At 56.9% G+C, this 25,506-nt stretch overlaps 10 protein-coding genes across 10 annotated transcripts; 4 read left to right on the forward strand and 6 right to left on the reverse strand.

The window, feature by feature from the left end:
• Positions 1 to 574: 574 nt before the first annotated feature.
• B0I36DRAFT_205496 (aspartic peptidase domain-containing protein) lies at positions 575 to 2,158 on the reverse strand (the record flags this gene model as incomplete). Its single annotated transcript, XM_046148831.1, has 4 exons — positions 575 to 839; positions 956 to 1,481; positions 1,581 to 1,720; positions 1,785 to 2,158. Coding segments are annotated over 4 exons (1,305 nt in total), but the record flags the coding sequence as incomplete, so codon positions are not given.
• A 1,246-nt stretch (positions 2,159 to 3,404) lies between these two features.
• On the forward strand, positions 3,405 to 4,942 carry B0I36DRAFT_389425 (uncharacterized protein; the record flags this gene model as incomplete). The annotated part of the gene is made up of 4 exons (XM_046161330.1): positions 3,405 to 3,471; positions 3,538 to 3,970; positions 4,026 to 4,118; positions 4,213 to 4,942. The coding sequence occupies 4 exons, from the start codon at positions 3,405 to 3,407 to the stop codon at positions 4,940 to 4,942; spliced, it is 1,323 nt and encodes a 440-aa protein (XP_046005533.1).
• A 1,604-nt stretch (positions 4,943 to 6,546) lies between these two features.
• Positions 6,547 to 7,786, forward strand: B0I36DRAFT_338900 (uncharacterized protein; the record flags this gene model as incomplete). The annotated part of the gene is made up of 1 exon (XM_046155842.1): positions 6,547 to 7,786. The coding sequence occupies exon 1, from the start codon at positions 6,605 to 6,607 to the stop codon at positions 7,784 to 7,786; it is 1,182 nt and encodes a 393-aa protein (XP_046005534.1). The 5' UTR covers positions 6,547 to 6,604.
• A 407-nt stretch (positions 7,787 to 8,193) lies between these two features.
• On the reverse strand, positions 8,194 to 9,656 carry B0I36DRAFT_436502 (uncharacterized protein; the record flags this gene model as incomplete). The annotated part of the gene is made up of 2 exons (XM_046162826.1): positions 9,182 to 9,656; positions 8,194 to 9,114 (listed from the first exon to the last, which is right to left on the reverse strand). Exons 1-2 carry the CDS (start codon positions 9,488 to 9,490, stop codon positions 8,194 to 8,196), a joined length of 1,230 nt encoding a protein of 409 aa, XP_046005535.1. The 5' UTR covers positions 9,491 to 9,656.
• A 677-nt stretch (positions 9,657 to 10,333) lies between these two features.
• On the forward strand, positions 10,334 to 12,126 carry B0I36DRAFT_338904 (uncharacterized protein). The gene is made up of 4 exons (XM_046155843.1): positions 10,334 to 10,469; positions 10,576 to 10,839; positions 10,953 to 11,468; positions 11,623 to 12,126. The coding sequence occupies exons 1-4, from the start codon at positions 10,369 to 10,371 to the stop codon at positions 11,705 to 11,707; spliced, it is 966 nt and encodes a 321-aa protein (XP_046005536.1). The 5' UTR covers positions 10,334 to 10,368; the 3' UTR covers positions 11,708 to 12,126.
• A 398-nt stretch (positions 12,127 to 12,524) lies between these two features.
• On the reverse strand, positions 12,525 to 14,321 carry B0I36DRAFT_369511 (uncharacterized protein; the record flags this gene model as incomplete). Its single annotated transcript, XM_046159787.1, has 7 exons — positions 12,525 to 13,086; positions 13,178 to 13,273; positions 13,351 to 13,733; positions 13,802 to 13,875; positions 13,977 to 14,010; positions 14,086 to 14,105; positions 14,171 to 14,321. The coding sequence occupies 7 exons, from the start codon at positions 14,319 to 14,321 to the stop codon at positions 12,525 to 12,527; spliced, it is 1,320 nt and encodes a 439-aa protein (XP_046005537.1).
• Positions 14,322 to 15,726: 1,405 nt separating this feature from the next.
• Positions 15,727 to 16,633, forward strand: B0I36DRAFT_369512 (isochorismatase; the record flags this gene model as incomplete). Its single annotated transcript, XM_046159788.1, has 4 exons — positions 15,727 to 15,801; positions 15,856 to 16,003; positions 16,083 to 16,247; positions 16,329 to 16,633. 4 exons carry the CDS (start codon positions 15,727 to 15,729, stop codon positions 16,631 to 16,633), a joined length of 693 nt encoding a protein of 230 aa, XP_046005538.1.
• A 375-nt stretch (positions 16,634 to 17,008) lies between these two features.
• On the reverse strand, positions 17,009 to 18,475 carry B0I36DRAFT_255249 (uncharacterized protein; the record flags this gene model as incomplete). The annotated part of the gene is made up of 2 exons (XM_046150866.1): positions 17,009 to 17,854; positions 17,933 to 18,475. 2 exons carry the CDS (start codon positions 18,473 to 18,475, stop codon positions 17,009 to 17,011), a joined length of 1,389 nt encoding a protein of 462 aa, XP_046005539.1.
• Positions 18,476 to 18,500: 25 nt separating this feature from the next.
• On the reverse strand, positions 18,501 to 21,000 carry B0I36DRAFT_338907 (uncharacterized protein). Its single transcript, XM_046155844.1, has one exon. It carries the CDS (start codon positions 20,872 to 20,874, stop codon positions 18,943 to 18,945), a length of 1,932 nt encoding a protein of 643 aa, XP_046005540.1. The 5' UTR covers positions 20,875 to 21,000; the 3' UTR covers positions 18,501 to 18,942.
• A 789-nt stretch (positions 21,001 to 21,789) lies between these two features.
• On the reverse strand, positions 21,790 to 23,774 carry B0I36DRAFT_338910 (uncharacterized protein). Its single transcript, XM_046155845.1, has 5 exons — positions 23,694 to 23,774; positions 23,488 to 23,627; positions 22,805 to 23,412; positions 22,632 to 22,746; positions 21,790 to 22,545 (listed from the first exon to the last, which is right to left on the reverse strand). Exons 1-5 carry the CDS (start codon positions 23,719 to 23,721, stop codon positions 22,108 to 22,110), a joined length of 1,329 nt encoding a protein of 442 aa, XP_046005541.1. The 5' UTR covers positions 23,722 to 23,774; the 3' UTR covers positions 21,790 to 22,107.
• Between the last annotated feature and the right edge of the window lie 1,732 nt (positions 23,775 to 25,506).

Consider the following 25,506-nt stretch of genomic DNA (forward strand, 5'->3'; position numbering starts at 1 on the left):
TACGCTCAGGCACTCCAGTGACGGAGAAGTCTTCGACGATCCGTAATCTGCCGCTCTTGCTCCTCGCGATCTCGGTGCCCGGCAGTTCCGCGACAGGTGCCAGGGACGAGGCGGCGGGGGGCCCGGCAGCAGGTCCGGCGGCATCACCAGCCGCACCTTTGTAGCCCGGAGGGCCGATCTCGGTTCCGGCAAGCTCGGGCGTTGTACCGTCTGTGGCGGCACCGCCGCTGTTACTCGACACGACCATGCTTGCCGTAGAGGGCGTGGCCGCGGAGCTGCTCCTCGTGGTCGTCCTGGTTGCCGGCGTGCCCGCACCATCACCACCACTGGCCCTTCCCATCGCCCCCAGATTGCGACTTCCAGCAGGCGACGAGTCGCTGTTCGACCCGCCCGTGGTTCGAGACACATCGTCCGCATTCCACGGCGTCGCACCACCACCAACATCACCGGCCCCGCGAGTCAGCCCTCGCCGCGACGACCCAGCATTGAATACGGGCCCATCCAGCACCGAGTCCGCGCGGTGGTGCTCCTTGTTCTTGCTCGTGTCGGCGACCGCGAATCCGGCGCCGATCCACTTTCTGCGCTGGCGGAACACGCAGAACACGACGAGCGCGATGACCAGCAACCCGGCGAGCACGGAGCCTACGGCGATGCCCGCGATCTGGCCGGTGCTGAGGCCGCTGTCGCTGCTGCTGCCACTGCTGCTTCCGCCGTCGTCGTTGCTGGAACCCGTGTTGCCCTCGCGGGACGGAATGGTGACGATGTTCTCCTCGGCGCCTTCCTGCCAGGTACACGCTGACACGTTGAAAACTTTGCGTTCGTAGTCGGCCGAGAGATAACTGTTCCCAAAAAAGAAAGGAATTAGCAAGTAAGTCAGTCGATCCGCTGCGATGTTCAAGCTATCACCGAGGCATAGAAAATGCACCCAATGAAATTAGAGAGACAGAGAACTCACGCTTCCTGCAAGAAGGTCCTCCCCAGTGTATACTGCGTCTCGTTGGCGGCCCTCTTGAGCGGGAAATATCTCGCACTTGCATTTCCCTCTCCGCTAACAAGCGGATTCTCCGCGACGAGGTCAAACGCCGCGTACGGCAGGCGTATCGCCACCCCCTCCCCGCCGCCCTTGACATCCGATATGCGGAAAGTGACCTGCGCGTTCTCGTCCAGCAGGGTCTCGTGGTGCGAGTCGTTGACCAGGTACAGCCCGCTCTCCCCGTCGAGGGTCAGGCCGAATGCGGCCTCGAACGCCTCGCATGCGGTCTGGGGCAGCCATATGTGCGGGTCGGTCGAGTCGATGTAGATGTCGATGGGCGAGCCGAGGAGCTGGTCCGTGGACGAGGAGCCGGAGTAGCTTATCGACTGGAGCACTACGACTAGGTCCCGGGTCACGTCTCCGGCCATGCTGAAGGATGCGCTGTTCGGGGTGAAGCGCGAGGTGTCGTAGCCGGAGAAGATGAGCTGGCCGTAGACTTGCTTGAGGCCTGTGATAACCGAGAGGGTCAACGGGAAGACTGTTAGTGGGTGTTTGTGGGTTTGGCTGGTGGTGCTGTAGCGAGAGGGGGGCGAGGGAGTGGACTTACGGTATCCTGCACCGGCAGTGTAGCTCCAGCTCAGGCTTGGGATCTTATTTTGCTCTTTGAGTGTCGTCAGGAGCGACGGAGACGAATAGTTGCCGAGGGTGGTGAAGTTGACTGGCTGCCCGTTGAGGCCGAGGATCCCACTGTGATCGTTGAGTCAGTCTTAGCTCGAGCTCAGTATCGCATGACAGTTAACAGGAAACTCACAGGTAAAACGGCGATGGTGTCGCAATGCCAGCGACAGTCTGGTTCTCAAAGCTCGGCCCGTACAGCCCGAGTCCCAGCGTCTCCAGGCCAAACTGTGCCCGCTGGACATAGCCCAAGTTCGCCTCGAGCCCAACGCCATTGCCGTTGATCCCGTGCAGACCGACATCCGTCCAGCTGGACGACTCGTTGATGTTGAAGAGCCCGCCGCGTGACACTGCACAGTCTGGCGGCATCGTCCCGAAAACCGCCTCGGAGCACCCGTCACTGTCGAGCGCGACCATGGTCTGTGGGGACGCCGTCGACACGAGCACCCGGATGTACTGTTCTGGCGTGCCGACGCGGATGTCAAACGTGCTCCATGGTCCGTCGTTGCCTTCGCTGTACAGCACGGAAATTAGTGAGCTTCCACACTGGGGAGATGAAAATAGATGAACTCTCAATACTCACAAATACTGGCTTGGCGGTATGAGCAGCGCGCCGCCGTCATCTGCCACACATCGCAACGATAGCGCTGCAATTGCGCATATTGATATCCCGAGCTTCATCGTAGCAGAGACGTACGTGAAGACAGGCAGTAGAGTTGACTGCACCAATGCAGAGAGAGGTATGATCATCAGTTATGGCTGATGATAGCCTCACCAACGAGCACTTCGTCATGATACTATTGACAGTGCAACACAACGTGGGTGGGGTGAAGATCCTGCTTTGCGCGCCCGGGGGCAGCAGACCCGTTCAATCGGGTACACCACACATTACACCTGCAGATCCTGGTTTTCTTCTTCAGTGGCCTGCCGAGGTGTGGCAGCGCAGCGCATTGCACTGCCCGTGCCGTGATGGGCTATGACGATTCCCAAGGTCGTATCCAAGCGTGACGAGCAGGGCTGATCTCCAATTGCGAATCTCGATACCTCCGGCTCTGTGAGCTCGGTAGCAGACTCTTTGGCTGGTAGCGCAGTAACATTGGCCCTGTCCTCGCACCGCTTAGGTCGAACGAGTAATATTAGCTACTCCAACAACACGCCGCTGCATTAGCTCCGGACGCACGCGAGGCGGCGGTGATGGACGACGTCACTCCGGGGGCGGACCCCTGCCCTATACTGGAGTTGCGGCCAATCGGCGAGATAGCGATGCTGGCAGCAATAGCACAAACCCCTGACCCAGAATACAGAGCGCGCTGGGGCAACCCACCTGCAAGGTCCCTACAGTAGTGTTCTGACGTGTATCCACACAGCACCAGCCGCGATGACCGCATGTCGACGAAATTACTGCGCTTGGCGCAGCAGATCGGCGGCTGGGGTCTGGCCTTCCGCTCGCGATGCCGGTAAACAATGCGCACGTTGGGCAATGGCACTTTGTTACGGAGCGTACCGAGGAGGAAGAAGAAGACTCCCACACCGTACGGCCCGGAAAGGGTTTGGCTTGAGCGTTGACCTTGATTTCTGGGGTTTGTTTGTCATTTTCTCTGGGTGCAGGCTGACATTGATAAACAGAGGTGTCTCCTGCAGACGGATGCCGCGAGTTTAGCCTATGTGTTTCCTGCATCCTGTCCTTCTGCACCAACACTCGTTGTAGTTAAACCTCTCTCGCTTTGCACACTCGCTTTGTGGACAATAGCCCGTCATGTTGTGGAACTGTGCAGCTTTTGTGTCCGCCGCCCTGCTTGTCTCTCAGGCACAGGCTGGGCAACGTGAGTAGCAGACACTTTTCCTGCCGTTGTTGCTTGATCTGGTCTAATACTTATGACCTCTTTCAGCCGAACACGATCCGGAAACGACATGCGAGTCGGACACTGCCACCCACAGCAGTTATGTGACGACGACATACAAGACCAAGACTGACTACAGCACCACGACGCACCTGGTCGAGGTCACGGTGCCGTATGCGGTCAACTCGACAGTCACGAGCATCAAGACAAAGGTCGTCGAGTCGTACATCACAGAGTGCATCACGACGACTCTGTACTTTACCGACCTCGTCACCAACACCAAGACCGGCACTGCGTACGAGACCAACACCCTGACCGACAGCGTGACCGTGACAGACACAGACTCTGTGACCATCACGGGCACTGCATACGCGACAATCACGGAGACGGACACCACGACCGCGACGGTGCCGACGACGACTTACACGACCGAGACCATATTCTCAACGACTTTCAACCCTTGCCCGACACAATGCAGCGTGTAAGTGTATCTGAATCTTTACTTTGATGAGCGTAATGCTGATATCTCATGACAGATCTGCCGAGACAGTGAACCTGTACTTCTGGCCGAGTGACCGGCCACACTCGTACCCCAGCACCTGGGTCGACGAGTCGCTCGACTACACCTTGTAAGCTCGCATTCCATTCTCCTCCTCCTCCTCCTCCTCCTCCAACCTCCTAGCGGCCCAACGCACCCGAGACTCACACGATTCAATCCCCCAGCACCTACCCATCCGTGTACATGCTTGTGCCCACGGCCGCGGGAGTCAACAACGCCTCGCAGCTGCTGGGCCCGCAGACGACCAACTGGATCATCCCGCTCGACCTAACCGAGGTGTCGACGATTGTGGGCTCCACGGCGACGGTGCAGCTCGAGCTGAGCGACCTCAGCACCGACTGCCCCAAGTCGGTCGCGCCCTCGGCCATTGCCACCATGGCGCCCGACCCGCACTGCAACCCCATCCTCGCCGCCCCCAGCGAGGTCAGCTCCTGGGCATACCCGTGCAACGCGTGCGGGCAGTTCGGCCTGTTCGACCCGCCCTACGCCGCGCCCACGCTTACAGGGCCACTGGTCGAGCCGACGGCTACCACGACGACGTCCGAGGTTGTGATCGTCCCGACCGAGACGACCGAAGTGTCCTCGTCGACGCTGGACGTCCCGCCCGTGCCGCTGCCGATGGTGACAGAGGCGTCGACGATCCCACTGCCCTCGTTCACGGATATCCCACCTGCCCCGATGCCTACTGTCTCCAGCATCCCGCCTGTCCCAATGCCTACGGTCTCGAGCAGCATCCCTCCGGCTCCGATGCCGACTGTCTCGAGCATCCCCCCGATCTCGCTGCCATCGGTGACCGAGTCTACCACGCAGCCTATTCCTACGGCTGGCGCGGCTAATGTTGGGGTGGCGATGGGGTCGCTATTGTCGGTCTTTTTGATTGCTCTGGCTTTGTAAATGATGTAATGTGTAATGAGTTCCCAGAATAGGATACACTTTTAATTTTATCTCAATATCCTCAGAAAATGTCACGATGGTTCTTGATCTTGGATCATTTAAGACTTGCTGCCTCTGCTTGGTTGAGTACAGTCCATTGGCTATCACCAAGATGCACAGAGTGTTGAGATTCGGTTGAGGCTGCGATCCACTCCTATATTCAGGGTGTGCATAAATATATATATATTGGGGCTCTTTCCTCTCCCTCTTGCAAGGCTTAGATTGAATGAGCAAGACACTATTTCAACCCCGAGAGCACACTCTTTGGGCAGCAAAAAGACTGGAATGCAGAACGTGACTCGACATGTTAAGCAATTCGCTATCTAAACGAGCAAAAAGACTGATATGCGAGAGCAGACATTGCAAGACGAATAATCAACTCCCACAAGCACGCGATGAACTGTTCATGGTGACCCCGATCCTTCGTCCCACCCTTCGTCCCGACGGCCCCATACTATTTCCACAGCACACCTCGGGGGATGATGCCTGATGTGGTGTGGAGCCCAGGGAAGTGTGCCCTGTCTCGTATGGATGGATGGATGCCTGCTGGGCCCGTCCCCTTTTCCCCACACGGCACGCGTCTTGGCTACATCCTGCAACTCGCTTGCCAAGCTTCACGCCACATTGTTCTGTGGTGTGGTGCCGTGAATCAGATACAGTAGTCTGCCCGTGTTGATTTACTGACAACCTGGCCACGCCTTCCTTTTAAACTCTACAAATCCTCCTCATTACTGTCTCCCCAACTAATCCGGCAGTCTTCAACCACTCGGATCAAAACTGACCGCAAGTCTTGTCTTCCCCCCCATAACCCCCCCACTCATCACAACGATGCCGCTCCTCAGCCTCCCCGCCGAGATCCTGCGGCACATTGTTAACGACGCGCGGCCCGACGGCTTCGAGGCCGCCATGCTGTCGTGCAAGCACCTGCACAGCGCGGGCCGGGACTACCTCGCCGAGCACAACGCGTGCAAGGCGCGCTTCCACACGCTCGAGCTGCGCGCGGACGGCGGCCAGGACTACGTCAGGGACCTGGCCTCGGACCTGGCCGACTGCGTCTACGGGGTCGTGCGGCACCCGCACATCGGCTGGTTCGTGCGGAGCCTGGTCGTCCGCGACCGGTCGGGGACGGGGCGGTACCCGCGGGACGAGGGCATGCGCTATCGGGGCGGAGGCTTGGCGTGGCTGCACGAGGAGGCGGGCCGGAACCCGTGTCCGGAGAGCGCCGGCCGCTTGGTGAGGCGCTGCCTGGCGCGGAACCCGTGGATCAAGGCGGTCGGTGCGGATGCGGGCAAGTGGGCGAGGACTCTTGCTCGCTACTTGTCGCCGGCCATCAGCAGGAAGGATGTTCGTCCAGACGTGGGAGACTCTGAAGACGACGACGACGACGACAACAACAACAACAACGGGGAGCCAGACTCGGAGCCGGAAGCGGCCGAGGTGCTCGCCATCGTCGTCCTCCTCACATACCTCCCGCAACTCCGCCACCTCTCCCTGGGGCGGCCCCTCGACCTGTCCGGGTCCCCCGTCGAGACCGACGACGACGTCATGTCCCTGCTCGAGCTCATGTCCGCCCGCATCGGCACCGCCAGCCCGGACACGATCCTCTCCCGCCGCGACAACAACATGAACCCGATGGACAAGAAGCGCCTCCGGCTCACCCGGGGCCTCACGACCTCGCCGCTCGAGCACCTGTGCGAGTTCCACCACGTCCCGCGGGCGCCCGACTATAACGGCCGGGTCAACACTCGGTCCCTCGACGCGTTCCTGACGTCCCCACACATCCGCGTCTTCCGCGCGACCAACCTGGTCGCCGCGGATGACGGGTACACGGGGATACCCTACCTGTGGCCGGGCTGCGTCGAGGCGGTGGACGAGGCCGCCTCGCTCGTGTCGTTCCGCCAGTGGGGCGGAATCGAGACGCTCGAGCTCGTCGACTGCTGCATGGACGCCGAGGGGATCGGGCGGATCGTGGAGCGCATGCCCCGCCTGAAAGTGCTGCGGTACTGGCACGAGGTCAAGTGGCACGGGTGCCAGCTTGAGTGGGCGGCGGGCTTGTTCGTCGAAGCGGTTGAGAATGCGCGTGCTCTGGTCATTGACGAGCCGCTGTATCAAGAGCGACGGCGGCTGCAGCAGGGGCTCCGTCATGGTGCAACTACGACGACGACGACGACAACGGGAGCGGGAGCGGGACCGGCGAGGGGGCAGACGTCGTTGTCGTCGTCGCTGCTGGTTGCAAGGCAGATTACGGATCTGGCTATCGGGATTGAGGGGTTCTTCGGGGAGACGGCCGTCGCGGTGGGCTCGCTGCGCGGGTTCCCGGCCGCGAAGAGGATCGCCGTGGACGTGGGCGTGTTTCTCGGGCCCGATCCTGCGACGGGTGAGGTCCGGACCATGGTGACCACGCCGGCTCGCGATCAGGACTTTGCCGTCTGGGATGTCACGACGGCCCTGCCGGCGCTGGTCGACCTGCTGCCAGAGAGTGTCGAGGAGTTCGAGTTTGCCCTCAGCTGGGGTGCCCGCAGGGATCCCCCGGTGTCTTGGCCGGATCTGTGGAGGGGGTTCAAGGAGCGCAGGGCGGAGAAGCTGCCGAATCTCAAGACGGTCAGGATAGTCGAGCAGATCGGCCGTGCACATTCGCAAACTGCGGAGCCGGCAAGACTGGAGTTGGAGAGACTGGCGAGGGACGGCGTGGACAAGACTCGCAGGGTCGCCGAGGAAGTGGGCGCGGAATATCTGTATGGCACTAGCCAGAGACCGACCTGGAGGACGGAATTTGAGGAGAGAGTGTGGACACGGTCGGATTGAGCCAGAAGCTATGTGCTGATATCCACCCGCTCCAATACAAGGGAAATTTTGTGACGGTGAATCATCCGCGGTACCCTTGCGATTAAAAAGAAATGTAAAGAACGGGAGGGCAGGTAGTCAGGAATCTCGTTTCGAAGTCACAGCTGTCGAATTGAAACAAATTTTGAGTGAGTAATGATTCACTCAAAAGTCTAAGTCGAAATCTATCTAATCTAATCTCATGCTGTAGTGATGTACAATGTCTATTTGTAAATGTTTCATATGCTTAGTTAGCCCGCTATGATGATGAACTTCAGCAAGAGCAAAGTGGTTTGTCTATCTTGAAATAAGGCTTTGGGAAACGAATTACGATTCCAACCACGAGAAGAATAAGAAGAAAAACAAGCATCCCCATTGTACAAACACCCTTAGAGCTCCATGATGGCCATGCCCTGGGCCCGGCCCGTGACACCCATCGCGCCAAGATCCATAACCTGCACCTGCTTGCCGGCCTTGGCGTCGACGACGACCACCGCGGTAGCAGTCTCGTTGTTGCCGGGTGCGAGCGCGTAGACCATGCTGCCCATCGCACGCAGGTCAATCATGCCCGACTGCTTGTTGGCACTGAGGTCCAGCACACGCAGAATGGAGGCGTCCTCGACCGACATCTCGACAAGGCGGTTGACGAGCACGTCGGTGACAAAGGCCGTCTTGGTGGCGGGGGAAAAGGTCGTCCAGCACGTCGCCGCCTGGCCGTCAACAACGCCACGGGCCTTGGTCGTCGTGGTGCCGTCAGCCGCGACCGAGAGGACTGCCGCGCCAAAGGACGCGTCGGTCGCGAACAGGTCGGTGGTGCCGGGCAAGATGGTCGTGCCGAAGAGCACCAGAGTGTTGTCCGGAGAAGACTGCTTGCCCTGAGCGCTGACGCTGGCGGCCGTGTTGCCCTGCGCAGCCGTGACGGGGAACGCGGCCACGAAGCCCGTCTTGCCGGGGGTTCCTGGATCGCCCTTGACGATCGCAAAGAGCGTGTTCTGATCCTCGGAGAAGAGGACCTGAGAGACGGTGTTGGTTGGACCAACCGGAGGCGTCGTCTGGCCCAGGTCGATGGGCCGGAGAGCGTCCATCGCGCCGATGCCGCTGGTCTCGTCAAAGGGGGCACAGGACACGCCAGCAATAGCTCCGGTGGCTGCCGCGCACACGATCTTGTGCTTGGCAGAGGCGGCGACAGTGTTGAGGAACTCGCCAGGCACCTTGGCAGGCATGCCAACCATGACGAGCTTGGTCGGGTCGGCGCCGTCGATCGAGAACATGCTGACATCGGAGGTTCCGGCGTTGACGGCGAACAGGTTCTGCGAGGAGGGGAAACAGCGTGATTAGTTGAAAAATCCTCGGACACGTTAGCTGTAGAGTTCTCACCTGTCCAGCAACCGTCAGTGCAGATTGCCCGACCAGAGGATCCGCCGTGGCGGACATGTTGGTGGCGCTGCTGATGCTCGCAGAGCCGCAGCCTCCAGTCGCTACCATCTTGCCCTTGGACAGCATGCCGTTCTTCTCAACGCCCAGAGAGACCACATAGTTGGCCTGGCCGTTGGTTGTCAGATACACAGCTCCTCCGAGCTGACTCTTGCACTTGCCGCCTGACCCCTGTCGGTTGCTGGGAGCGGCAGAGGCTGGGCTGGCGACGAGCAGGCCAGAGAGGATGGCGACAGTGGATTGGAAACGCATGATGGGCTTTGGTGATGTCGAGCGAAGGTTTCGATGTGTGAGAGCCGATTCGTCAGAAGGAAACGAAGAATTGAATAAAGAGTCGTGAAGAGATGGATGACGAGGAGAAGATGAAGGATACGGAAAGAGTAGGAGAGTTAGGAGAGTAGGAGACTATGAGAGTAGGAAAGTAGCTTGGATTGGTGAATTTCAACATGGTGATTACTGCGTCTACGGCATCTTCTTTATACATCTCATCTTCAAAGTCGATTCGGACGAATCGGTCGGCTTGAGATGACCCTTGTTTCGAGATGTGCCCCTGCGGAGCCGCGATCTCGTCAACGAAATTTCCCAAAGGGGAAACACGGCTCCTGGGCTGCCAAGACGAGACAAGCATAGGGCTGCCCCACAGCGGCCTGGGGGCCCTAAAGTGGACTCTGATTCCTGACGGCCTTTGGAATCAAGCCGGCCACAAGGGGCATAGCGCAGACCTACGGCGTCAGCTCCGGGCCCGGGGAGGCTCAGCTGTGGCTCGGCCGATGTTTGAGCGGGGCCCTTCTGACACGGCCCTGGGGCACGACTCAAACACGCTGCCCAAGGGGTCCAGGCCCAGGGGTTGAAGTGGACGAAGGCGGCGGCTGAGTGCCTCTTGACCAACTGCTGCACTCTAGTCATCCCAGGATCCCCATCGCTCCGCCCCAACATGCCAGGTTTCACAATACCGACCAGCGCTCCCGACGACGGCGACCAGGGTCTTCTTTTAACCACCACCACAAGCATAAGCACTGATCGGGGTGGCGGCTTCGAGAAGAAAACGTCACACACACCTCTGTCAAACTTTAGTCCGGGCCACCCATCTCGTTTCGTCTACCCACCGGATTACTCTATCACTCGCAACAATGGCACCCCCGAGCCCCATCTTCCGCATCTTTAATCCGAACAAGAAGAGCAAAGAGGAACAGGCCGAGCAAAGGCGCGAGCAGCTCCGCCGGGCCCAAAAGTCAGTCAGTCCCTGATCAGCACTATTCTGATTACCTGGGGTGGGTTATCAGACCAAGATGGTGTTTTGGCTGACCTTCTGCCTTTCTCGCGGTCCCCGCCAACAGCACATATCGCCAGCGCAAGGTCCGCTACGTCAAGGAGCTCGAGGGCGCCCTGTCCAAGTCGCAGCAGCGCGAGCACCAGCTCGCAGCCCAGCTCGACAACCTCCAGCGCGCCTGCGAGCACCACGGCATCACCGTGTCGCCTTCGGGCCTGTCGCCCAGCCCGCCCCCGCAGACGCACGCGTCAGCCAGTCTTTATGGGGTCACACCGGCAACCCGGGTCTGTGACGTCGATCAGGCCACGCTCGGCATGACGTTTGTGCTCAAGTTAGTAATCGTCCTGGCTTTCTTTTTCCTTGGCTGGCGGGGGTCCCAATATTTCAGCACTCTTTCGCGCATGCGGTCGTGCTTGGCGCCTAATTTGTTCGTTTCCATTGCAGGATAGAAGAGCCATGCTTGCACCACGTCCACGGCGATCCCAAGAAGCCCGACGAGCCATCAGGCCATGCCATGACCGCTACGGCTCACCTGCTCACCCTCCAGCAGGAGCAGCAGCAGCAGCAGCAGCAGCCCATCGAGCAATACTGCTCTCCGTCCCCACCCTCGCACAGGTTCCACTCCCGCTTCATCAAGCCCTCGCCCGGGTCCAGCACAAACGTCTCCTCGACCGGCTCCTCGCCCTCGTCGTCGTCATGGTCGTCCCCACTGCTGTCCTCTGCCACAGGTGATACTCCGCCAGCGGTGATCCTGGACCGGCTCCTCGCGCTCGCGCCAGACGTTGTTGCAGACGAGGCCAGCAGTAGCGACGGCAGTGGTGGCAGTAGTGGTGCTGGAAGCGGTCTCACCCCGATCCAGGCTTGGGATCAGATCCGCCGACAGCCAGTGCTGGGTAGTCTGAGCCTGGGGGCTATCATGGGACTGGCGGAGAAGCTGAAGGACGAGGTGAAATGTCACGGGTACGTTCTTCTTTCTTCCCTCCCTGTTTTGTGCCAAGGTCTGGTGAGAGCAGGGGCCAATGATGCGCGACCCAGAGCACGGGCCTCTGCATGTTGACGCACAGAAGAAACCCTGCACCTGATGTACATGTGCTGACTTGGTGCTGTCCTTCAGCTTCGGCGCAGTGGTCGACTTCCACGTCTTCGAGAAGCTTGTTGTCGAGTTCATGACGTCGCAGATCTCGTTCGCAACTGCCTAAGCCAGTCGACTAGTACATATGCCTTGTGCGATTTTCGATTCACGAGAAGTCCAACCTCTTCGACCGGGCAAACCCATTGACAGAACAAACTACGGCCAGGCAGTTCTAAGCAGCTGTCGCCTGGAGAAGCCGAGTGGCGCACAGAATGCAAGGCAAGGTGCTTGAACGCTCGTAGCACAGACATTCTGAGACCGGCAGGCCCAATCTCTGAGAGCTGTAGCAATAGTTTGGAAGGGACAGACACATATAACCATTTGTGCAGAGCTCATGAGTTCCTGAGAGTTGGGGATGCCATAGTTTCCTGACGCTTCATCTGTGGTGAAGCCTACCCTGCTTGTCTAGATCAACCCGCCATTTTCTTCGATAGAATTCTTTTCCATAGACACAGTTTCAATTCCTCGAAGTCCCTTCCCCACCAGCTTCTGTCAAACATTAGCAGGGTCCATCACCCTGGCCCCTATTGCCACCAACACTGCTACCTACGACATGCCAGGAGGCGCCACTATCCCCGCTGGTGCCCATGCAGCCTTGCAAGACCTGGCCACTGCGTTCGGACGAACCTTATCACATCAGAACCCTTGGGAACGGTCCGAGCACCACGGAATGTCCTTGTGGGTTTGCCGACATGTGCAGCTGACTGCTCGCCATGACCCCGACCCACTGTCTCCTTGCAATAATTGCTCTTTCGCTAGCACGCGAAAACTTATCAATCCTATTTTCTGGTCCCATTGTGGGACATGCCACCCCACAGCTCTCGTTCAGACGTGCGGTAGTTCTAGGCGGCTCCAATGACCCCTGCATCCCTGCTCGGCCGACTTCAGTCGGTGCCAACAGCATGATAGTCGTCCGAAGGCGGCAGCCTCAGGTCCAGATCAACATTACTCGCACGTCGTAAGCCTTCCTCAGCGATATCGCCAAGCTGGTTATACGGGCCTGGGCTTGCGAAGCCCACAAATGTGGCTTCTAGCGGGGAGACAGGGATCCTGTGATCATGTAGAGCGCCGACAAGAGACAGAGAGCCCCTGCGGCCCTGCAAGGGTAATATTGTGCGTGGTGGAGTCTCCTGCTGTACGGTGTTGTGTGCAGGGTCTAGTGGTCCGGACCTTGGGGTTGAACCCGGCTGCAGCGAATGCATGATCAGCCCGGGCGCAGAAGCAGGGCCCGGAGGCAGTAGAGACGAGCGAGATCCTCGTTTCGACAACCGTCGGGACTCTCTGTACTTCTTGTTGCCGTGCAAGTCTGCCGAGTCATTGCCGTCGTCATCCGACCCGCGTGCGGGTGGGTTGGCCAGGACGTGGATCTGGGAGAGCAAGTGTTGGTAGAACTTGGGCATCGTTGGTAGGCAGCCGCAGAAGATGAAGAGGTTGGCTTCGACAAGTCTGCTTGAGCAAAAAGTAAAACAGTGTGTCTGTCAACATGACTGCATGCAGCAGAGGAGGCAGCACAAGGCAAGCGGGGGGGGAGACTGACATGCAGAGGACCAGGCGCCAGATGTCCCACGTCGGATCTGTGCTGTCAAAGAGCTGCCACGTGTAGATAGCACGGGTGATGGATGTAACGAGAGTCCTGGCAGGGAAACCCCAGTCAGCGAGAGATAGAAAGAGGCAGGTGCTAGCGAGGAGGAAAGGGGGGAAGCAGCTGACATTGAAGTGAGGAAGAAGACCGCCAAGATTGCCACCTTCTGCATGCCCCTGACCTGCAGCGCGAGGACCGTGCTAGCCGGGACGACCATACACAGGATGTCTGTAGCCACATTGCCAATGGCAAAGGCGAGGTGTAACCCGCGGCGACTAAGGCAGACTGCCCCTCCAGCTTCGAAAGACGGCTCCCAGCTCGTCGCCACCGGTCTGCAAGTCAAGATGAACATGAGCAGCAAGATGGCGGTGTGCAAGGCCACGATAGCCATCATCAGCCATACTGTGCGCTTGAACCGCCGTTGTGGGGAAAGAGGCAGGTAGAATGCGAGTGAGGAGAGTTTCGCAAAGGCTGCGCATAGCAGATAGACCGGTGTGATGGCAAAGGTTCCCTGTTGCTCCGCATCGACAACCCGTGGTTAGACTCGAGTCCAAAGCAGGTTCCATCGGCTGAACTCACTGTTGTGAAAAATGAGAACTTTTCGGCAGTTGTGTCGGACATGTGAACGATTGCCGCACGTTTTGCGACCATGACTGCATGCGACCATGAGTCAGACAACTTCTATAGTCTAGATGTCTGTATAGTCTAGATATGCAGAAGAGGGAGGGGCCATCGCTGCTGAGGGCTGTCTCACCGACGAGTGTCACTTGTGTGCCCACCGACAGAGCCTGGTCACATCGCATGAAGATCAGCGTGTTGTACTAATATCTTGCTTTGAAATAGAGAAATAGAAATAGACATACCCATGAGAGCATGATCAAGACTGCAGCCAAGCCAGTGATTAGTGCCTATGCATCGCCCCGAAGCGGAAGGAATCCCGGTGCTCACCGTCGTCTAGACCGGTCTTCTTCAGTACCCGAACCTTGACATACATCCTAAGCCCAAGAAAAACCAGGGCCAGCAGACTGCCAAGGCCGAACAATGCATACGCGCCGCTGGCGATGGTCTGCTGCTGGCTCTGATCCTCGGCGGACGGCATCGACACTACTGAAGATGGCGGCAACGTCGGGCCGCGACCCACCAGCGTGGCGATATTGATGACCGCGTGCAAGGACGAAGGTTATCAAAGGGCAAGTCGGGAGAGAAGCCGCTGTGGGTATAGCTTGGGGTTATTGGCCGGTGTGTGGTAGGCTGACGCCCGACGACGGCGAGGGTCGAGAAGGTCCAAATACACGAGCCCAAGGCGACGCGAGGAATGCGATGGTAAGCACTCAGCTTTGGTGCGACTTGTAGCCATTCCAAGGACCGTGATGCTTGTTCGTGATATGCGCCGTCCTGGACGATGATTGGCGTAGCGTTGGCATGGGCTGGCAGAAGCCGCCAACATGATGTTTGCAATTGCCTAGTTTTCGGTGGGAGCTACTGGGAGCCAAGGGGCGGGAACGTTTGCTGCGCCAGCCAACACCCCGACCGAGGCCCAGTCCCGTGCCAACCAGGTGTTGAGCTGGCATGCCCTGCGATGTGTGACCAAGCTATGTCTGGATGCCGTACATGTGCATCGTGGTGTCTTGTACAAATAGTCAATTGGTGGGCTCTGCCGCCTGTATGGCTGAGGAATTCCATGGCGCTGATTACAAAGTATCGTTCCAGAGGGATGAATCTGAAGATGCCAGTCAATTCTACCAGACGCTGGATTCACATTGGGAGTTTTCGCCTAGATCAGTGCCCAGTCTCTTGCGAGGCTGTGCGTCGTTCTCATCAATGTAGTTGCTCCGGGTCAGGCTGTCCAATCAGCAGGAGGGGGATCGGCCACGCACAATCGCCTGGACTGGCTTACGGCATGATTGGGTGAGGATGACCTAGAATTTCTGCGTAGGTCGACCTTGGCTTGGTAATTATCGCGGGGAAGGTATGCCTTCCACCGTGTAAGCAGGTCTTGAGCGATGGGCGGAGATGGCCGGCGCCTCAATGCAACCACACTACGTCAGCGATGCCAAGTCCCGGGGATGTGTAAGCACCCAAAAGTCTTGGCCCTCCAGATTGCCCTTTTGGGAAGGCAGGCGAGGTGGACCCTGAATCGCATCCATCACCTGTCAGGCATGATACCGTCTTGGTATTGCATGCAAGCAGAGTGGACCTCCTGCGATGGCGTGCATCCGCCTACATCAGCGCATCCTCTACGAACATGAGAAAGTCCTCAGTGAAGCAACAGATCCGTTGATGCCTCGGCATGCTAGAGAGCAAGAAGCGCGGTTGCGGGTAGTCGAGGGGTGTTCTCTGGTGGCAATGCCCATCGTGGCCGCCGCTGAACGCATATATAAAGAGGCCCTGAGCTGCCTGTTTTCGACATGGAAAGTCAACAAAGCATCCCAAACAAGCACCTTGAAGCAGAACAATTCCAAGCCTCCATCAATTCAGAACTGTCATCGCTCGTCAGATCAAAGATGCTCATCTCCATGCTGCTCATTCCTCTGGCAGGTCTTGCAACTGCCTGGGAGCAGATCGACAAGGATAAAGCGGTTCGTCTGTCCTCCAGATTGTGCTGAAGCCTCTCGCTCATCCGCTCCCCCTAGCTGCTTGCCATTGTTGATATTCAGGTCGGCCTGTTCTCCGCGGTCCGCGACTTTGATCCGGTCACCTTCCGCAACGCGATCTACGGCCATGCCGAGCTTGCCAAACTATTTGATCTCCCTGTTGTCATGACCACCTCGGTCCAGCACGGTTAGTCCCTCGTCACTTACGTGTTTTCGTCCTAGACGATCCGGTCACGCCAGCAGTTAACTTTTGTGGCGCCACACAGGACCCAACGGGCCCCTCCCCAATGACATGGTGGCCATGTTCCCGGACGCCGTCGTCATTGAGCGACCGGGCGAGATCAATGCTTGGGACAACGCCGAGTTCCGCGCAGCTGTCGAGGCAACCGGCAGAAAGCAAATCATTATTGCCGGTATCATGACCGATGTCTGTAAGTAGCACCTGTGCCACCATTGCTCCCAAGCCAAGGATATATGACAACAGCCTGACAGAGGTATCCTCGTTCCCACAGGCACCGCATTCCTGGCTCTTTCCCTCCGCGAGGCGGGCTACTCCGTCTGGGCCAACGCTGAGGCCTCGGGAACCGTGAGCCCGCTCGTCCGAGACATTTCCAACGACCGCATGGCCCGCGCAGGCGTCCACGTCGTCTCCTTCTTCGCCATTCTCAGCGACCTCCTGCGCGACTGGCGCACCGAAGCTGGGCCTAAGATACTGCCCTTCCTCGACAAGTACATGCCCGCCGGCGGCTTCGTCGCGCGCGCCCACCTGGGTGCTATTAAGAACGGGACTATTGTTCCTGGTGAGGAAGGGCTTTGACTGGCTCCAGGGAATCGTCCGCGCGATTAGGGAGTAGGGCAGTAGGGTAGTGGGGGGAAGTTGGGAGAAGTAAGCTCGGTAGGAATGGGTGAAGCTTCCCTCGAGCTTGCTGATTCACAAGAAGGGCATTCGGAGAATGTTGCAGGCGAGCTAAGGGCGTGGATGGGCCGGGAAAAGCAATCGCTCTCTATAGACCAAACACAGTTGGGTCAGCGAAGACGATGATGAGAAATCGGTGGCAGGTCGACGGTCGTGATTGAGAGACTTCCCCCGCATGAAGGCTGGGGCACATCGATAGTTGCCCATATTTTCCAAATCTACAGCCTGCCACAGCTTTGAAGATGACTTAAATTGAAGAAATGAGCAGATGGGTGACTATCCTACTGTCGATGGCGCAAGACTCGGTCCTTCGGTAGATTGAAACTGCAGCCTCCGAGGTCTCGACCCTTCCCCGCCAGGACTGTTAAGAAGAAAATTCAGGATGTCCTCGCCTACTCCGTTAGAGACCTTGGCGTATGTTTCCGCAAGGATCCTGGCACCCGGCTCGTGTAGACCATCATCAGGTGCCCTGCAACCAATGATGATCTTTGAGTGCGTCGCTGGGAGAACGAAGTTCTTGTGGTGAAACTTGAGCCAATTGAAGCAAAAGTAGCACGCGGGCTTGCTGCACCCAATGTACCTGTCATTTCCCAGGAAGACCATTTTGTCCCGGCTGAACCGATCCGCAACCTGCAATTCGGCGTGCACTCGCGTGATGGTGGACTGGCCTTTTCTTGCCATCTCCGACCGGAGAGTTACCCTCATAAGCGGCGAGTCCCGCTCGACGATTGCGTGGAGTGCGCTGAGGTTGTGGTACTGGTTATGGGACGCTTTGCATATGTCCCAGACGATGTCATAGGGCTTGAAGATCTCTGCGCTCATTCGAAGCCGGACTTCGCTCGGCGCGTGAACTGTCCGGATTTCAGTGATGTTCCGTAGTGCTGGGTCTAGACGTGCCGCCTCAACAACAACATGCGATTTCGCGCGAGTCGCCGCGAGGCCGTGGATGAAGTGCCTCAGCTTCTCGAAATCTTGATCGGGGTCGCCAACTTGCTCTCCAGCTGTCAGAATATCCGATATGTCTTTTGGCTTCATATTGTGGCAGAAATCAACGAAAGTGGCGGCGTCTTGGTTCTTGGGCTCCGAGAGTCTTTTGAGGATCCTGCGGACATGGAGAACTATCTCGCAAATGACTGTGAGCACGCAGTACGAGTCCTCATGGCGCAGGTGGCAATCCTTACCTAGTGCATCGGGTCCAACTGTGTCGTCGCGTTCGAGCAGGATTCTCAGCTGCATTCTGCATGCCGTAGCATGATGTTTTACACCCTGCTGATATGTCTCGATCCTTGGTGCACACTTTGTCACAGCCTGTCTGAAGATCCACTCTTCGAGTCCTTGAAAGTGAGGTTGTTGCAGCCCTCGAAGTAGCGTTTCAGCATACGCCTTCACGTCTTGACTGATTCCTTCATTGGCGGCCAGCCAAAGAAAGTTGCTGTGCTCAAGTTGCTCTAATGCAGCAGCAGTCACAGTGGCCCCGCCCTTTTCAACATCACACAGGTAGGCGAAAGCATCAAGAAAGTCCCTTCGATGCGTCCGTCCAGCATTTTTTGTTGCCTCTCGTGCCTTGGGTGCGTCTTGATATTCTGTAAGTGCACTGAAGAGGACGAGCCGCAAGGAGAGCTGCTCCTTCGCGGACAGTAGGGAAGCTTCCACACTGTCAGGGATACGACGATTTTCCGCCGTAAGCGATGGTTTGCTTGCTTCGTAACGCTCATTGGTGTTTTGTTGTGATGGCGGCAGCATCGCACGCGGCATTCTTGGTAATGTGGCCATCGCCATCGTACTGCTCAACTTCCTGACAGCTCATGCAATGGTTGTACACTTTCAGCCTCAAGAAGATGGGATCGGGATTGAAGTCTTGGAATCAGAAGAAAGTGATTGAGGCGGGGAAGAAGAGCATCGAATGTTCCCTTGTGAGGCAGGCGCTCTCTTCAAGGCGTTCGACCAACAAGTTGGGGCGCAGTAAGGCGGCTGCATAACTGCAGCCTCTATCACACCAACGTGCAGACATGATTGGACGCCACTACAGAACCTCAGCTAGACATTCGGCCCCAGCATTTGCAACCCATCCTGTTATCTGATCACTCGCGATCAGGCTGCAATGCACGCTATCTTTCTTCTCATTGGAGAATGTCGCAAAGAATGGATTCAATCTCCGAGGCGCTTCCAGCAGTACGAGACACCGCGAATGCAGCGGGGTGGAAAATTGATCATTCCTTCTTGGAGCCAACCAGCGTCAGGTGGGCACTGACTCTGGAATCAAACTCATCCTGCCATCTCTGGAAATTACTTGTGAAACCCATGTGATCAGCACCGGCCTCTTCGATGGCAAGTCGCGCCAGGGTGGCCAGCCTTTCCCGCTCGGCCGGGTCTGAGAGATACTGCCCTACCACGTGTACCAGCTCCCCGTGCACAGTGAATTTCCTGAGCAGGGGCAGCTTGAAAGCTCTCTCCGCCCCAAAACCCTGCAGGAGGTTCACCCACTCCATGCCAAACGTCCCCTTGACGTGTAAATCGAGCTCTTCGATGCTTGGGGGCAGGACATCCACGAGTCTTGGAAGGTGGCCATCCTTCGTCCGGTCCCACTTCTCGAACCCCGGCTGCGTGGGTGGCGATGGCGACTTGCCTGATCTTCGCTCTCCCGAGGCGGGATTCGGGCCAAAGAAGATATCTGCATCAACTTCCAGGCGTTTCAGTGCCGTGAACTCGTGGAGAGACCAGACGCCAGTCGGGTATGTATTGCTCATGTGATCCACGGCTATACCCAAGTCGTTTATCTGGTCTCCGAGCCGCTGCGTCTGGGAATTGCTCCTGCTGCTAAGAACCCCATCACTGTCCACCTGCTTACCTGGGCTGTCTTCAGGCACCAAGGCAGGGACACGAGGACACGCCCTCGCCACCGTCTTCAGGAACCCGTCGACGTCCCAGTCATGTCCAATGAGGACCTCCTTGACCATGTGCGAGTACCTTAGCGTCTTCAAGAACGGCATGCGGCTTAGCAGCTGGCCTATAGCGCCCGGGGCGATAGCGCTGGCCGCGAGCTCGAGGCGCTCGATGCCGCTGTAGGGATGTGTTTCTCGCCACACCACCGACGCGAGAGGAGCAGGGTCCCCGTCGTACTCGCCGCTGGCGACCAGACAGGATGCGAACATACTCTTGACGCGCGGGGATGCCCAGGCAGCATCGAGGACTTGTGCGTCGGCCATGCACTCGGTCGAATGCTCGAGGTCGAGGCGGACCTCCCGCAAGTTGTTCAGCGGGGAAACGAGGTGGCTGCAGGCCCGCAGCCGGGCCTTGTCCTTCTCCGACACTGGGCACGCTATGCCTTTGTCCTCAAGCTGGCACACAGGGTGCTCAGCATGGTCTCGCTTTGCCTGATACCCTTCTTCGTCGTTGATGCGTGTCGTCATGAGCTGGAGAACTCGATGGCTGTCTCTATTCGTCGTGTCCCTATAGGGCACCGCCATTAGCTCGATATTGCTGCAGCCGACAGTAAGAATCGCAATGTGGTTCAACCGGGACAGCAGCAGAACGAGGAGGTGGTGAATAATCCTCTCGGCGTCCTCCTCTTCGATTTCTGGGATGGGTGTTTCCTCATCGTCGTCGTCATCGTCGTCGTCACCTTCATCTCCGCCATAATACAGCTTCCTGAACTGCGGCACGTCTTCTATCCTGGCTTCCGAGCGGGCTGCAGCCGCCTGAAACCACGGCGAGGCAAGCTCCAGGTCCGCAACCAGGCGTGCACCGTCCGCCCGGGTCCGGCCCTTCGCCTGCGCCCGGATCCACGCCAGCCCTTCGTCCTCGAAAGCAGGGTCCGGCTCGTCCAGATCCTCCGGTTCCCTGTTATAATCGACCGTCAAAGAGTGGACGTATTGCGCGATCTCTGGGTGCGCGGCGATGCCAAGGGCATAATCGGCCAAGTCTTGGACCAGCCGCGAACAGTCCTCCCACGGCGCACAGATGAGGACGTTCCGGAAGAGTCGCCTGTACTTGTTGTGCTGCGCAATCAGGGCTGAGCTACTGTTATGGACGGTCCTGCAGGTGAGCATGAGGTTCTCAAAGGTGTCGGCGTCTGTGCTCGTGCTGATCAGCCGGATGAGCTCCGTGGGAAGGTGGAGAAGCGGTGACGAGGAGCACATCATGGCGCTGATAAGGGAGCAGGCTTTCGAGCTTGACTGTGCTACTTTGGAAGTAAAAGATTGTGCGATACCGAGTCTGGGTTGTCTGGATCGTCTTTTTGTGCCTGCTCAAGACTTTGGAGAGACTGCTGCCTGGAAGGATTCACAATTCACACGATCGTTAATCCCTGCGAGGAGCTGGCTGGCCGGGGATTCTGGAAAGCCGTGTGGGGCGCGCGGGCGGAAGGTCTGTGATTCAAACCGTGAGCCCAAGAGTCGACTCAGGGGGAGAACCGGAGGCCACACACCACGAGCATAAGAGACATCGATTATTGCTGTGCTGGTGAGTTGTTGATCACGCACTGTTAAACTTGGCCCTTTGGATTCTTGTTCTCTGTCTGCTGAAAACCGAGCTGACAAATGTGGGGAGGCCTGTGTCTGGAGAAGTTCACGCAGCTGGATATCCATACGAGGCAGCAGAGCGGCAGGGACCCTTGCTAGCCTTGTGTGGGACATGTGGAGCTCGGGGTCCGGGTTCCGACTTGGAAAATAGTAGTAGGCTGTACACGACGAGCTCAAAATAGATCGGTTATTGCTGTGCTGGTACAGTCGGATTCGAAATCGGTGTCCGTCTTGGTCATGCAAAAATGGTTCTGCGCACGGATCCTCTGATCTTGGCATCCCACCTTAAACGGTGGAGAAAGGGGAGACCCTGCGAAAAGGTGGCGTAAACGACAGCCAATTCGTGCTCCATCGTCAGTATTGGCTTGACATAGCTTCTCGCTTATTGCATAGATGGAGGTATTACATCATGAGAAAAAACACGGTTCTGCAACAAATAAAGATTACGCAACCAAACATTTCCACCCGTGTTTGATCATGTCGACCGGCCGAACTTGGAAGCTATCACTTCATCACTTGAACTAGTCACTCAATTGACGAGAATGGTATCTCTTCCAAGAGACACAGCAACACCATGAGACGAACGATCTTCGACAGTTGTGATATTGCTTAAGCTTTGCCTACCTTCGCAGAACAGCAACCCCGAAGCCCCACCAGTCGGTTGATGCCGGTGGATAACCATTAGAGTTGGCTCCAGGATCAAGACTGCAACAAACGATATTTTGAGTGCAGCGATTCTAAGCTCAAGAGCGCCTTGAGTCTGTACCCCAAGCTTGCTGGTCGTGGCAGATTGGGCACTCATTTCGCCATGCCACGAGGCCAAAGAAACATACTTGATACTTCCATACAGATGTCTCATTGGCCCTTTTCCTTTGCGCCGATGGCATCCAGGGCAGTCATAGAGACTTGCACTTGTAGTCCAACCAAGACCACGTTTGCAGCCAGTCCAAAGACAGAGCTGATTGTCTTTGTCGCGTACAGGTAGGTAGGAATAGATGTCGCCGATAAGATGATGCTAGTTGCCACAAGCAGACCCAGCACACGTGCAGGCAATCGCCGAAATCTGATGATCGACCGCCGTAAAGGTAGCACGAGAAAGAGCACGGAGAAGACCTGGCTCATACAGCTGCATAGCAGCCACCAGAAATCTGCATCCTCAAGGCTTCCTGGTTCATCGGACTGCTGCGAGGACTTCACTGCCACTGCAGCAAAAGCAAGTAGGACCAGGCCTGAGATCAAGGCGAGTTGATGGAAGTTACGAGCTAAGCTGTCGCTTGGGGGTAAGACACTTGGCTTGATCGCGGAATTCTGTCAGTTTATTGAATGCAGTTGGGAAAATCTTATCATAGTCAGTTGCAATTCGCATCAGGGAGGCTCACCGTGGTATCCTGCCTGGAAATCTTTGCGTTCTGCTCGTTGCGCTCGTGAACTTTGCCGCTGGAGAGAAAGTTCTTGTAGACTCCAACATTCGTGATTCTCTCCATACGAGCTTTCCTGGGCAGAAGTTAGCACTCTGGCGAGCAGATTGGGTTTGAGGACATAGAAACAGTACCACCGGTCCATGTGCGCGTCACGTGTGAAATAATCATTGCCGCAATTGTTGTAGAACGTCCACAGCCTCTCCACGGCTAAAGCGCGCACACAGATCCCCAGAATGGTCCCCTCGTCTATCTCGCGAACCTGTGACTTTATCAAATGTTCCAGAAGATCTGCTGCTCTCTTCACAGCCGATTTTAGCTTTTGCGCGTCCTGATAGATTCTATAGTCGTCCTGGGAGCGACTGATGAGAAACGGGATATTGTCCCAGAGTTCACCAAATCTCTTGTCTTTGAGGTAGGAGGCGGAGACACTCTTGCCTTCGACACGGAAGCCCCATAGATCGCTGACAAGTTGCGAGACTGGGCCGTGCCAAGCCAAGGAGAGCTTATCGTCCTTCATCTCCGTAATCTCCAAAACCGACATCGTTCTTTGTTCGGAGTGTCCAGCAGCACTGTACAAGCCTTCGAGGACGCTGCAGTACTCTGATGGGCTCTGCTGCAGTTCCTTGGCTCGAATGGCATGTCTGTACAAACCCTCCTCCGTGACGGTGTCGAGAGAGGTCGATCTTAGCGTCAGGACATCGCCGCCGGCGCGCCGTATTTCGTACATGCCTTTGGCCATCTTTGTCGCATATCAGCTATCCAATATTGATATTGCAAACTTCTCTGCTTCAAGATGCGTTGAGTGGCCACATACCAACGAGACGCACAGTGCATCAGCTTCAACGACCGTCCTGGCCAGCTTCATCATCTCTCGATCTTTGTTGAACGCCACATCGTCTGGAGTTGGGTTGTCTGCCACAATTCTCAAGTCCCGCGACTGAGAAGAGGGTGTCCCTGTGAAAGGTGGATCAGGCTCAGGAACAGGCAGAGAAGAGTAGGAAACCAGGTGCCGGTGCTTACACCATCCTGCGATGCGCGATCGCATCATGTTGAATTGGATTGGCTTCGGAGTGCGTAAAGCAGAAATACTTGGGAAGGACCCCAATCTTTTCGGTGGAATGTGTCAACTTCGCAATTAATCTAAGTGACAAGTCAGTCTGCCTTGGTCGACTTGATTGTGGCGCAGCTTGTAGCCTCAACCTGCATGTAGGTTGCATCAGGCGGCAATCGTGAGCAGTCATTCGTCCAGGCCTCCAAGGCAAGCTGCGCACTGGAGTACTTTACCAAGAAGCTCCGCCTCGTTGTGTGCCGCACAGATGCTGCCCCAACATCCTCGATAAACGCATATAACAACACTGCCACTATGCAGCTCTGCTCAATTGGGTCCGGCTGCTTTATCAAGAATCACCGACTCAAAGGACGAGATATTTGCATGATGCAGTCATCGCCGCGCTTCCTGGCGACAGGTTCGAGAGCTGCATGATCACGAGTTTACAAGACTTCTCAAGGGAAATGTGTAAATGACAACCACGATGCTTAAACACAGAAGGTACTTTATTCTTACTAAAATCCAGAAACCGCGGGTCTTCATGGCAACGCTGCAGCGGACAATCTCGCCAAAATGGTCCCTCCAATCCGCGGTCTTGCACCGCTCCTTCACTTAGAGTGCGCACCCTCTCCGAATGCTCGCAATAAAGCGACAATCTGTGAATGGCCATTCTTCGCCGCTGCATCAAGTGCTGTTGAACCATACCGGTCTGTAGCAGTGTACTGAGTATCGCGATTGCTGCCGAGTAGAGTACAAACGACTCCGGGGTGTCCGAGCTTTGAGGGAAGAAAGAGAGGAGTACGGCCGAATCGATCCGGTTCATTGATGTCCGCTCCTTTCCCTAAGAGAAGCTTCACAATTATGGCGTGGCCTTGAGATGAGGCGGCCAGAAGTGCGTTGCCAAACAGGCCGCCCTGTGCGTCTACGTCCGCCTCCTTCTCTAAAAGAAGCCTAACAACCTCAGCGTGGCCGTGGTATGCGCCACTTGAAGAACATTGCCATATCCGCCTTGTGCGTCGAAGTCCGCCTCCTTCTCCAAAAGAAGCCTGACAGCCTCGACGTGGCCTCGAGCTGCGGCGGTCTGGAGAGTCGTGCCGTGGAAGCTGCCCTGTGCGTTGACGTCCGCCGTTCGCCTGGGTTAGATGTGGCCTCGGATTCCTTTTCGATGTTCATCGTAGCACGACGTGAGCATTAGAAACCAACTTTAACCATGAGGAACATGTCTATGCGGCTCAATATTCCGCGCAACTTAGGTCGCGAGTTGAGAACGGCACAAGAGCCGTGAATGCGCTGTTGGAAACCATGAAACTAGTTGTCGAACCCTTCGCGAGGCAGGGGCCAAGGGCAAGAAAGCAATATTAGGTCCCACAAGCCCGGCCTCCGCTACGCCTGGACCAAAACTAGTCGAAAAGTCATTCAGGATAGAACACCTCCGAAAACCCCGACAGATTCGAACTCAGACTGCAGAGTCGTGGTTTGATTCCAAAAAAAAAAAAAAAAAAAAGGGGGGGAGCTTGTAATAACCTTGACAGTCCTCACACGGGTTCCTCCCCAGGCATCATCCTGTATATGCAACAAATGGAGATTGGGACAATCCGATGTGCAGCCTGAAATGGCTTTCGTGAATGCCCCCACCTACCTCTAAGCCGCCTTGTCCGTGGCCCCACTCACATGAGCCTTGCGGAGACATGGCGGGCTGTGCGCAGAAAAGATTGCGTTCAGCGAAAGTGGACACCGATTTCGAATTCGACTGTAAGAAGTGGCTCAAGTACTGTTTGGCATTTG

This window comes from Microdochium trichocladiopsis (genome assembly GCF_020744255.1).
Source record: "Microdochium trichocladiopsis strain MPI-CAGE-CH-0230 chromosome Unknown B0I36scaffold_13, whole genome shotgun sequence".
NCBI lineage: Eukaryota > Fungi > Ascomycota > Sordariomycetes > Xylariales > Microdochiaceae > Microdochium > Microdochium trichocladiopsis.

What these genes read in the sequence shown, in the direction of transcription:
- B0I36DRAFT_338904 (XM_046155843.1), top strand. Translation starts at nt 10,369, where the DNA reads ATGGCACCCCCGAGCCCCATCTTCCGCATCTTTAATCCGAACAAGAAG. An exon ending in GGCATGACGTTTGTGCTCAA is followed by an intron (nt 10,840 to 10,952) that starts GTTAGTAATCGT and finishes TTTCCATTGCAG; the next exon opens with GATAGAAGAGCCATGCTTGC. An exon ending in GACGAGGTGAAATGTCACGG is followed by an intron (nt 11,469 to 11,622) that starts GTACGTTCTTCT and finishes GCTGTCCTTCAG; the next exon opens with CTTCGGCGCAGTGGTCGACT.
- B0I36DRAFT_338907 (XM_046155844.1), bottom strand. Translation starts at nt 20,874, where the DNA reads ATGATGTGCTCCTCGTCACCGCTTCTCCACCTTCCCACGGAGCTCATC.
- B0I36DRAFT_338910 (XM_046155845.1), bottom strand. Translation starts at nt 23,721, where the DNA reads ATGATGCGATCGCGCATCGCAGGATGGT. An exon ending in ATGCACTGTGCGTCTCGTTG is followed by an intron (nt 23,413 to 23,487) that starts GTATGTGGCCAC and finishes TATGCGACAAAG; the next exon opens with ATGGCCAAAGGCATGTACGA. An exon ending in TTTCCAGGCAGGATACCACG is followed by an intron (nt 22,546 to 22,631) that starts GTGAGCCTCCCT and finishes TCCGCGATCAAG; the next exon opens with CCAAGTGTCTTACCCCCAAG.